Source organism: Suncus etruscus, chromosome X (assembly GCF_024139225.1).
Source record: "Suncus etruscus isolate mSunEtr1 chromosome X, mSunEtr1.pri.cur, whole genome shotgun sequence".
In the NCBI taxonomy this organism is placed as follows: Eukaryota; Metazoa; Chordata; class Mammalia; order Eulipotyphla; family Soricidae; genus Suncus; species Suncus etruscus.
This window is the reverse complement of record NC_064868.1, coordinates 32,024,029-32,036,928: the sequence shown is the minus strand read 5'-3', so window position 1 is coordinate 32,036,928 and position 12,900 is coordinate 32,024,029. Positions and strand designations below refer to the sequence as shown.

General features: G+C 33.6%; 1 protein-coding gene across 1 annotated transcript in view; it reads left to right on the top strand.

Moving 5' to 3' along the window:
* DMD (dystrophin) overlaps positions 1 to 12,900 on the top strand; it is a 2,686,579-nt gene that overhangs the window by 322,096 nt on the left and 2,351,583 nt on the right. Inside the window, exon 2 of the mRNA XM_049766737.1 lies at positions 7,226 to 7,287. Within this exon, the coding sequence (XP_049622694.1) occupies positions 7,226 to 7,287 (62 nt within the window). The remainder of the gene's footprint in view (positions 1 to 7,225; positions 7,288 to 12,900) is intronic.

Genomic DNA, 12,900 nt, shown 5'->3' with positions numbered 1-12,900 from the left:
TCTCCAAAACTTTATCCAAGAATGTACTCAGGAAGGTTTAGGTCTGATGAGACGCTGCCCTGACTACCTGCACAATACAGACCTTATTTCTCACCATCTCTACAGTAGTTGTAAAACTAATATTGAGATCCACTTGTTCAACCCAGCATGGGAAATGATTCCTGCCACCAGATTTCTTAGGGAATCATGAATTTCAGATAGGAATGAGGAATTATTATTTGCAGGAATAGAAAGTCTGTCAGTCCAAATTTCTACCCTCATGTCACTTTCCCTCAAAGGAAAGAATTTCAGAATCAGACTAATACTAAAATAAAACAGATCTATTCAGGAAATATGAGGATGACTAGTGACATAGATGATCCAGAGGGGCAATCTATGAAGCCAATACCCTGCCAATTATAAAGTACCTTACTTGCCCTAGCAGATTTGATTTTATGGGTTTTACTCCCAAAGTTTTCCCATATAGAGCATTCTTATACAGATAAAAGTATATTCCTAGGATGTTGTCAAACGGAAGAACTTTGAACTTTTGGAGGCTCGTTTCAAGTCCTTGTGAAAACCTCTTGTTTCTACTGAAATTTCTCTTCTATGGGAAGTACAAATATATACAGGGACAGAGTTGGAGTCAGAGTCTACTTTTTGTTTTTGGGTCACACTTGGTGGTGCTCAGGGATTACTCCTGGCTCTGCACTCAGAAGTCACATTTGCCATGCTCAGGGAATCATATGGGATGCTAGGGATTGAATCTGGGTTGATTGCATGGAAGCAGGTACCCTACCTACTGTGCTACACTCTGGTCCAGAGTTTTATCAGACCTCATTTCCTGCACACATACAAGTGGGTCTCATTATAATGGTTTCAGTTATTGTACCACCAGTATCAAAATAAATTCTATAAATTATATCTTGAGTATGTTACTTCCCAAGAACTCATTGTTACCCCTGCTCCCATCACTATCTTCCGACCTCATAAGGACAAAAGGAAGAAGCTTGATAAGTTATACAGTTGTATCCCTACCCCCTAATATTTAGGAATAATGCTCATTTGTAATTTGATGTGATAGATTAAAAGAGAAAAGATTATTGCACTCATTTCCTGTTAAAACTATAAATATGACAAATAATGTAGTAGTTTAAAGCAGCAAATTTATTAACCAACAGTTCTTCAGGTGAAATCCTTTCTGAAGAAAATTCAAGGTAGAGCTAATTGCCTTCTAAAATTTTCAGGCAAGATTGTGATCCTTTAATTTTTTTTTGCCATGTCCTAAAGTTTACACACATTTTGGGGCTCACAGCCCTCTTTTGCTGCTGTTAAAACAAAAACATAGAGACGTTTCTTCTAGACCTGTTATCTCTCAGTCTCTTTCCCCTTTCCTATTATACCAGGCCCTCCCCTCATGTAAAGTATTCAGGCAATTTGGGGCCAAAGCTGTGGCACAAGCTGTAAGATGTCTGCCTTGCCTAAGCTAGCCTAGGATGGACTGCGGTTCAATCCCCAGCGTCCCAATGGTCCACTAAACCAGGAATGATTTCTAAGCACATAGCCAGGAGTAACCCATGAGTGTCACTGGGTGTGGCCCCAAAACCAAAAAAAAAAAGTATGCAGGCAATTACTTTGGGTTCAATAACTAACCTAGGCTTCTCTCCCTATTATATGTGCATGATGACACATCTAATTCAATTTGCAATCTTAATTCTCTTTGCATTAACAATTTTTTTGTGTTTGTTTTTGTTTTTCGGGCCACACCCATTTGATGCTCAGGGGTTACTCCTGGCTAAACGCTCAGAAATTGCCCCTAGCTTGGGTGACCATAGAGGACACCAGAGGATCGAACCTCGGTCCTTCCTTGGCTAGCGCTTGCAAGGCAGACACCTTACCTCTAGCGCCACCTTGCCGGCCCTGCATTAACAGTTTTCAAGAAATTTATATTTAAAACATTTTAAAACAATATGCTTTAAGAAAACTTATTCACAGATTCTGGGGATTATAATATAAATATCTTTGAAAGACTATGATAAAGATTTCCATAGGTTAGTGGAATTAATATCAGCAAAGAAGAAAACTGAGAAGAGTTCTATAAAGTAAAGTTGATCTTTATTATCCTAAAAACATCCCTGATTAAAAACAAATTTAAATACCGACTGAGTACAGTAATTTGAGAAGTCACTGTCTTGGAAATTTAAAAGCATTAGTCAATGTTATGATGAAAAATTTGTAATATTACAGACAGTATAAATTGATTACATTGATTTTTGACTAACTAGAAAATAAGGAAACCTCTGCGACACTATTTAACATTTTTTACCCTTCCATAACTTAATTATTATAGGGCCCAATAAATGTGACTCCTCATGTCACCTTCAAACCTAGCATTCCATAATTCTGTGATGACAAGCTATTAACTCATATTTTACAGAAAGCATTTCTCATGCCATCCATTTGCTGTTCTCCATTTTGCATTGCCATTTTTAAGCAGTAATATTCTAGTAAATGCATTTTCTAAATATGCCCTGAGTCTTGGACCTTCCTTCATAATTATCTACAGTATCATAATCTTGTACAATGTTTGTCATTCTATTTTTCTCATTTCCCCTTATCTCATTTATGATGGAAGTACAGAGTAGATGAACTCTAATAGTTCTTCTTTACCAAATAATAGACATCTTTTAAAGAGAAATAAAACCATATCCCTTTGTATTTCATCACTAAAAGTATCTTTTTGTTTTGTTTTTATTTATTTATTTAACATGCACATTTACTTTGTCCCTCGAGCCCCCAGATTGTAGTACATTATAATATTTCTTACACAAAGCAATCCAAAGCCACCAGAATGTATGCAACTCCCTTAATATTAAAAGCTGTAGTATTGTTGACACAATTGATCATAATACAATAATTCATTAAGAATGAGTCAAAGGAGCACAGCAAAGACTGTGTTAGTGTGGAAAATGTTTGCATAGGCCCAGTAAAATATAGGGGACATAGAAAGATAAAGCCTTGGCCTAAATACAAGGAGACCTTAACTCTGAAGTTTTCTGGCATAAGACCAACTCAAGGCTTCAGGCATATTAGGTTGTCCAACCCAAGTCATTGTCTGTAGTGCCAATACACTTTTATTTTTCACACAGTCACTGTTGTTGACCTCAGGTTTCTGTAGCCAAGGATCTCGGAATATGTCCATATCCTATGTAAGCGTCGGGATGATGTGGAGCACCCTTTAGTTTCACTCACAATTAGAGGGTGATGCAGAGAGCTCAGTCTTTAAAGCAGATTGTTATTGTTGTTGAGTTCTCTGGGTGTTAAAGGGAAGTCTCTGTTGAATAGGTCTATGCCAGAGCAGTGGTAGGATCTTCCCTGGTAGAGGATTGCATTCAGGTGATGTAGTATACAACCATGGTTGTTTTGTAGATGTCATCCCTGGTTCAGGGGTAAATGGACAATACCCATTCTTTTAAGACATGAGCCAAGTCTTTATGACAATGTTCAGTGTGTAAGGTCCTACTGCATTACAAAATTTGTGTGTCCCCATGTCTACAAGATAAGAACGTGTTTTTATATAATTTCCCATTTTAATGTGCCTATGCAAAGGAAGAACAGTATCACATGGCGAGATTGGTGCCTATAGGGATGCTAGAACAAGTCCAACAATCCAATTGACTTGGTTATTATATAAACGTTAACTTCCACAAACTTCCTTATTTAACAAATAACAAAGGGAAGGAAAGATAAAGAGGGACTCTTTCACCAAAATACCTCATTGAACAGTTTACAAAGAGGAAAAAAGATAAAAAAAAATGGGGAAAATAAACAATCTAACTTAAGACCGTGGACTCAATTGTCACCGTTTGTGGAAACTAATCAGAAACCTAGTATGGTAGCAACCATAGTTACACAATGAAGGAAGGAACACTAAAAGTATCTTTAAGCTATTATTAACTGTACTATTCTACTTCTAAACTTATTTTTCTGGTTCACTTAAGTGAATATAATCTTTAGTTAAAATACTAACTAGTGCTCAAAAGTATATTTTAAAATCATTTTATGGAAAAAATTACAATCACTATCCCATGGAATGAGGAAGATTCATAATATTTATATAAGTGGTTTTAATTTGTTTAATGCTTTCTATGATTATTTTGTTTGATAGCAATTAAAGGATACTATCATAAAGATTAATTTCCTGCCATACTGTCTCTTTTTTATATTATATAGAGTGCAACAAAAATGGAATTACATATAACAAAGAACTATTTTAGTTTCTTATACACTTGCCTTTGCCCTTGCTATATCTTCAGGAAGATAAATCTTTCCCTTTGTACCTTCTTTACTCTGCTCTTCTTTATAAACTCAGCTATCATCTTCAAAAAAATGTCTTCCTTAGTGCTTTTTGGTAACATAACCCCTTCTCTGTACTCTTGTACACTTCTTTTGGCTGTATCTTTGCTTATATAAATTATTTAGAGCTTACCTATGATAATACCATTTTTCCTAGGAGACTGTGATTTTGCTTAAGACAGTCTTCTTTTACTTCCCCATAACTAGTGGGAGACTTAGCATTTAATAAGCATTGTAAATAAATATTTTATAAGGGTCAGAGCCATAGTACAGGTGCTTGCCTGTAGGTAAAGTGCTTACCTCACTTTTGTCCAACTGGGTTTTGTCTGAGGATACCACATGGTCTCCTGAGCCCAACAGAAGTGATCCATAAATATAGAGCCCTGAGCACCACTAGATATGGACAACATCAAAATAATCAAAACACCAAATTAATATATAATTATAGCATAAATTAATTATGTCTTTTTTATCTAAATTGTAGCTCTACTAGAGAAAAGACAGTATCCTTATTTAACGTATAGGGACAGTAAGCCTCAACAATTTTGAGGTCAGAATTCTAACAAGCCCTTCACTAGAACTAGATGTCAGTTCTGACTTAAAGTTTTCACAGCTTATTCAACATCATTTTGTGGTTACTTGTGCTTGTCAATCATGTGTAAATATAGTAATTTAATGATCCCATAGTTATGGTATACTGAGGGTATCAGAAATTTCAAAGTTAAACAGGGCAAAAGTCCATCTCACTAATCTTATAAATATATAAAGGGCCTGATTTGCTAAATAAAAATGACTTTATTAGGGGCCAGAGAGATGGCATGGAGGTAAGGTGTTTGCCTTGCTTGCAGAAGGAAGGTGGTTTGAATCCCGGCATCCCATATGATTCCCTGAGCCTGCCAGGAGCGATTTCTGAGCGTAGAGCCAAGAGTAACCCCTGAGCATCACCGGGTGTGACCCAAAAACAAACAAACCAAAAAAAGACTTTATTTTAAAGTGTCAATTAATTCTGAGAGGATATTTAATTTTATGTAATGGTGGAAGCTAATATTTATGGGTTTATGCATAAAACAAACTAATATTGTTGGTCATTTTATGCAATTTATGAAGTAGTAGTTTTTTCTTTCTTGAAATCTCCAGGGAGTTGCTTCAAGTAAATTTTTCTGAAGAATCTTTTTCTCTGCCTTTCAAATTAATGTACACATGCATATTTTATTAGTAAAATCAAGCCATGTATAAACCAAAGCTTGATGAAATTAAAGATAATATGTTTTACCTTAAATAACTAAATAGGGATACATATATTATACTTGCTAGAAAAATCGATTTTTGATTTTAGCTCCATTTGTGGTTGATTTCACATCAACATCATTCACTATAATTTAAGTGTTCCAATAACATTTTATTAAAGTATTGATATTGTCTCTGAACTCTAACATTTGATGTACATTCACATTAAGTAGTTTAAAATGTAATTTGTCATAGTAAAATGGTAAACATTTAAGTAAGTAGCATGAGAAATAACAATGAAAATAGCTATACACAAAAATATACAAGAGTAAAAATTTAGCTTAATAAAAATTAAATCATGCACCGGAGAGTTAATATAGTGGATTACCTTGCATGTGATCAATTATTGAGCACAGAGCCAGGAGTAAATCCTGAGCACAGTTGGGTGTGGCCCCCAAAATGAAAAATATGTATCAAATTTAAAGGATTAGAATCATTTGGAATAATATATTTATTTGCTGGCTAATAATACAAAGTTTAATTTACAACAGTGACACTTAGCTTTAGTTTCCTAGTGATAAAATACAGCCATTTTAAATGGTGACTTATATAATTATATTTACATTAATTCAAAAGGAAGATATGACTTCACAAAATTGAGGAATTTCCTATTTCTATGCCTAGAAAATAATTTCCAATTTAGGTAATAATGGATCATTTTTACAAGCATAAATTCTGTGGGGTTTTTTAAATAAAATCCCCCATTCTTATCTATTGATATATGCCTCCTTTGGATAGTGTCTCTTTAAGCAAATTTACCATCCATCAAATTCAAAATGTGAATTTTATTTGAAATTTCCTGTCTTTTGTTGAAGAAAAAAAAAAACGTTAAGGAGGCAGGCTGGGGATGAGAGCAAACCTGGGAATATTGATGGAGGAATGTCAACATTAGTGAGGGGGAGGGATTGGTGCTAAAATATCATCCACCAGAAACTCAACTATGAATATTTATGTATTTTATGAGGCCTTAATGTTTTTAAATATTTTAACATAAAATAAAGTTTCAAAGAGGTACTAGAAATTTTGGAATTATAATAGCCTATCTCATCTATAGTACTCATATGTTTATATATTAGGTATTTTCTGAGCTCTTAAATTATCTAGACAATATACTAAGTTCTAGAAAAACAAATGCCTGATCAGAAAGTCTCTCCTAGGATATAAGAAAGTTATATTGGGGTCCAAGTTAGAGGATAAAGATATTAAAAAAGACAGAAAAATCATTTTACATATATGTATTGGGGGCTAAAGGAATGTCATTTTCCAGAAGAAATATCATATTATGGGTTCTTTATATTGTACTAGTAATGTTTACTATTATATGAGAAGAAATAACATTTTACTTATTCAGATAAGCCTACATTTCTTTTTATATAATATTTAAATAAGTATAGGCTTTGAGTATATCAGTTATTTCCTGATTTTATTCTAGTTTGAATGCTCAATAAAATATCATTCGGGTTTCATTTTGTTTATCAATAAATTTAATGCTAACTATAACTATAAAATAACACTAATGCATAATAAAGTTATTTGGATTATAAAATATGAATGATACTCAGAATGGCTTCTCAAATCAATCTTTATTCATTTTAAATTATAGATGAAAGAGAAGATGTTCAAAAGAAAACATTCACAAAATGGATAAATGCACAATTTTCTAAGGTAGGATATTTTATGTTTCTTTTGGAAAACTGAAAATAAGTCATTGTCATTTAAAAATGAACTGCATACCAATTTTAATATATGTATTGTTTATTCAGTCATCTTTTAGCTGTGTACACCTGAAGATATATTGTTGACTTTTAATTAAGAAAAGCAAAAGAATAGATGACAACAAGAAATGATTTAATTTGATAAAATATATCTTGGGTTTTCAATTGTGTAGCTTTAATGACATCAATCATAAGATAATTATAACAGAAATAAGCCAAGTATCTAGAATATGTTATACTTTAGAGGGAAATATGATGATAGATTGTTACTGTTTGTGCTTTTGGGCTATTCTCGACTTGATATCTGTCACTTACTAAAGTGGATTCCAAGCTTATGTGGCCCCTTTTAAGAAAAAAAACCACTCAAAGCCCACCTCCTCTCCCAAGATATCAACTGTCTTTAAGTCAGCTAACAGAAATTTATCCCCAATTGCATGACCTGAATTGTTCCACTAGCTCCTATAAGATGGCATTGCCTACTTTGGGAAACACTGATTGAGACCCTTTTAATAAACTGTTGGCCATGTGACGAACGTGGAGTCACTAAAGAAAAAAATACACAACAAAATTAAAAGTGAATGCACAATGTCAGAAAATTAACTCAAAATAGAACATGTAATGAATCAGAGGATCTTCTGGCAATGCTCCTTTCTGTCACATTTCTTGAACATAAAGTGGTTGCACATCAGAAAATTATAAGAAACCTCAACTTACAACAAGCATCAAATATTTTATGATGTTAATGTTTTCCCCTTTTTCTGTGAGCATCTGTACTCATAATATTTATGTTGAAAATAAAATTTATGTTCAAAAGTTAAATTCTAGATAATTATGCATAACCTCCTGTTAGCTTGACAATGCTTGAGAGTCAATATAAAGAGATTTGAGTGAATCTAGATTAGAAAGACTTGGATTTGTATTTAATAAATTTGTATTTAGAAAAATCAAGATCATGCATTATAAACTAATTTCCTGATTTTCATCATGTGTGTATACCTGTATATTAAGATCATACTAATAAACCAAATCCTGATAAAACTAATAAAATATATTCCCATAGTATTTTTAAAATGTCAATAATGACATTTTTGGGTTTTATTTGAATTAAGAGTTAGGCTATATGAAAATTTCTATTGCACTGACTAATTCTTTTTAATTTTTTTGTTTGTTTGTTTTGATTGTTTGTTTTTGGGTCACTCCCGGTGGCACTCAGGGGCTACTCCGGGCTTTGCACTCAGAAGTCGCTCCTGGTAGGCTTGTCGGAATTTGAACTGGGCTCCGTCCTGTTTTGGCCGAGTGTAAGGCAAATGCCTTACCTCTGTGCTATCGCTCTGGCCCCAGTATCATTCTTGATATATTTGAATTATTATTACCATATTTCTTTATATCTTTGCAAAAGTCGTGGTAATGAATCTAACGCTGTTTGGAAAAGGCAATTTGGTCTATGTTGTTCCCTTTACTATTACTATAACAAAATGTTTTAGAATATCATCAATTATCTGTATTATTTTATTTGGTAAGATATAATTGTTTAACTTTAATCAAAGTTCACTTGTACTTAATGAATTAATTATAAATATCTATGGTGAAGCTTTAAGCAATATACATTTTTTTCTATTTGGGGGTCATCTGGTAGTGTTTATAAATTATTGGCTTTGTGTTCAGGAATCACTTCAAGGAGGATTTGGAGGATTATATGGGCACTAGGGGATCATACTGAGTTGTTTGCATGCAAGGCGAGTTTTCTGTCCCCTGTACTTTGTCCAGGTCCTAAAATTTATATTTTTAGTGGTTTGGGTTTTTCTCGACAATATTCAGGGGTTACTCTTGGCTCTGCACTCAGGAATAACTCCTGTTGATGCTAGTCTAAGGTCTTTAAAGGACACTGGAAATCAAAGTTGGGTCAGTTGTGTACAAAGTAAGTACCCTATTCACTGTACTGTCTCTAGAGCTCCCAGAATTCAACTTTCCAAGTCAACCTTTTCAATTCATTGAAGTACTATCGTATACAAAGAATAAAGTATCACAATGGAAATTAAGTAGAATAGAGTGAATCATTTTCAACTATTTTTGTCTGTCTTAACTCTCCAGCTATTTGAGGCAAGCTTTCTACCATGGACTGACCCTCCTGGTCTTTGTCTCTATTGTCTCTGGATATTATTACCATATTATCTTTTTAAAATAGCCAACAAATGAGTACCATTATTATATATCTATCCCTCATCTAAAACAAAAACTGTAACTATGATATATATCATTCAACAGAGACTTATTAAATAATCCTTCTGAATTATTCAGAAGAATTCTAGGAGTGAAGATACCAAAGTAGGTGACCCTAAATCTTATGAATCATGAAACCAACACACTTGGGATTTGTTAGATAATTAGAATGGCAGGAAGTAATCTGTAGGTGGTGAGAGAAAGCAATATTCTGAGATATTATGAATCTAGAAATTTCTGAAGAGAGAACTAGTGTCTGGGAAAGTGTAAAGGAGGAAGCATCAGACATAAAGTAAGACCACTTCAGTCTTATAAATGGGAGTGTAGGATTTTAAAGGCAGAAATTGAAGGCAAGATTTTCACTCTAACTTCAATAATCCTAGCAAGAGAACTAAATAAATACAATGAATATATTTCCTAGATAGTATAAATAATTAAATTTATATTCAGTTACAGAAAAAAGATATATATATATAACTACATTAGAAAATACTAACTTTGGGGTGGAGAAAAAAAAGAAAATACTAATTTTTTTTTTACATTTTTTCCCTCTGGTGGCACATCCAAGTTGTATCTCTTGCATTATATATTATCCCCAGAGCATCCTTTGGAGTGACTCCTGAACACAGAGTCCCCAGGCATAGCTAGTATGATGCCAAAACTTAATAATAAAAAAAAACCTTTTTGGATTTAGCAAAACAATGAAAAATTGCCATCAGTATAAATTAAGGAAATATGTAGAGAATGAGATGGTGATAAGGATGATGAGAGAAAAAGTATATTAGTGAGTCATGCACATATTTATATACACTTCTATAATATTTTGTTGTTGTTCTTTTCCTAGGCCACAACCAGCAGATACTTTTAGCTCTGCACTCAGAAATTGCTCCTGGTAGGCATGGGGGACCATTTGGGATGCTGGGAATTGAACCCAGGTCCATCCTGAATCAGCTGCGCGCAAGGCAAATACCCTACCACTGTCCTATCTCTCCTACCCAACTTCCATAATATTTCTAAAGTAAAAAGAAAAAAACAGAGCCTTCTTATTTTGTGAAGCACTATAATGGCTATTGTTAGGGAAGTGGAGTTAAAAATAACCTTATCAGTAGTAAAGGCCAACTGATTTTTCATTTCCCTGTTCCATTTAAAAGTAGACCCTATCTCTTTTTCAATATGTTATTTATTAACCTAAAATTCTAAAATATTCTAGTAGATGCTGTTCATCATATATATTCTATAAAGATAAAAAAATTTATCTCCACATAAGGAAAAAGCCATATTTATTTAATATTATTTGAATGTAATTTGTAGACATATTATAATCCTAAAAGGTTTTTAATACCCTCTGTACTGAAAATTCAATCCTCATGAAGACCTCGTTCATTCACAGAAACATAATTAAGGAACACACACTTGCAGTTATGGCCAGAAACAATAGTCATAAAATGCTTGATATTTATGTCAGAGAAAAGAAATCTGTGTGGAAATATAGTTACTACTAGATCAATTGAAATATTTTAACAATATTTCTATGACTTCTAGGATGATTTTGATGACACATTTAGGCAGTGTTTATTTCTCTCTTATAAATATATTTTTCTATCTAACTCTTCCAAAGTAGTATAAAAGTTTTTTTTATTTAAACACCTTGATTACATACATGATTGTGTTTGGGTTTCAGTCATGTAAAGAACACCACCCATCACCAATGCAACATTCCCATCACCAATGTCCCAAATCTCCCTCCTCCCCACCTGACCCCCGCCTGTACTCTAAATACTCTAAACAGGCTCTCCATTTCCCTTATACCTTCTCATTATTAGGACAGTTCAAAATGTAGTTATTTCTCTAACTAAATAGTATAAAAGTTTATATTTTATATAATAGATGTAGAAATGTGTAATTATTCATATTTCAAAGGATGATATACCTGGTAATGCTCAGGGTTTACTTCTAGTTCTGCACACAGGAGTTACTCTTTTTTTTTTTTTTTTTGGTTTTTGGGCCACACCTGGCGGTGCTCAGGGGTTACTCCTGGCTGTCTGCTCAGAAATAGCTCCTGGCAGGCACGGGGACCATATGGGACACCGGGATTCGAACCAACCACCTTTGGTCCTGGCTCGGCTGCTTGCAAGGCAAACACCGCTGTGCTATCGCTCCGAGCCCAGGAGTTACTCTTGGTGGTGCTCAGAGACCATATGGGATACAGGATCAAACCCAAGATGGTCGTGTGCAAGACAAGCACCTCACACTATTACTTTTTCAGCCTCCTAAATATGTTTGTGACTCAAATTATATGTTAATATAATATCAATGTATGATAATACATATCTGACTTATTGTCATAGCATAAATGCCCTTACCGAGAATTCCAGAACACATATTTGCAGGTAACAACATAAGATAGAATTTACAAATGTAGCATAGTTTTAACAAGAATCTATCATAATTTGTCATCTAGCCAGCTTGATAAAATGAAAATGAACACTGAAAGTGTGAATCAATAAACCAGGCTTCTTTGCACAGAAATGACCTATAATGTTTTAGGGAAATATAATTATATCATCACTTTGATTAATTTGGGGAAAACATAAATATAAAGATATAATTATTTGATATTTCCATGTCTAGCTTTAAAATAGTAGAGCAGACACAGAAAATAAGATCGTTTTCTTACTGTGTCATGTATTTTCTGAATGGAAGAAATAATATATCTACCATGCAGTTTCCTCTGTATGCCAGTGTCCAGTGTCATTCTTTCTTGAGCACACTTTTGGTTACTCTTTTGAGTGAACAGAAAGCAACTATATTTTATACTTTATGATCCTGTTGTACTGTACTCTATGATACTTCATGTACTCGGATACACATAGTAGATTATACATTTTAAATGAAGTAAATGGTTTCTTAGTATATAAATTAAGATACTGGAGTGGAGGGGCAAAATACTGATCCAATGAAAGAGGCTGTATATATGATTCTTTCATCAATTGCCTGTAAATCTGTTTATATATAATATGTATATAAAATGTTAATATTACTTCTATAAAAGGGGCTTAAATTAAGAAAAGAAATGAGAATAACTGTTCTATCATGAATGGTTCCTATAGGTATAAACTGAGTACTGTGCTCCTGGCTTCCAGCTGATTCTCACTGTTCAGCATTAGAAAAAAAAAAAAAACCCATTACTAGGGAGTGTAAAGGGCAGCGAGCTCTGTTTCTGGATCATGGTAAAGCAGGATCACAGAATTTGATAGCATATAAATTATTTGTCCTAATGGTTTGGGAGAAATGGCTCTTGATGTAGGAAATGAGAAACCCTACTAATACTGATTTCAGAAAT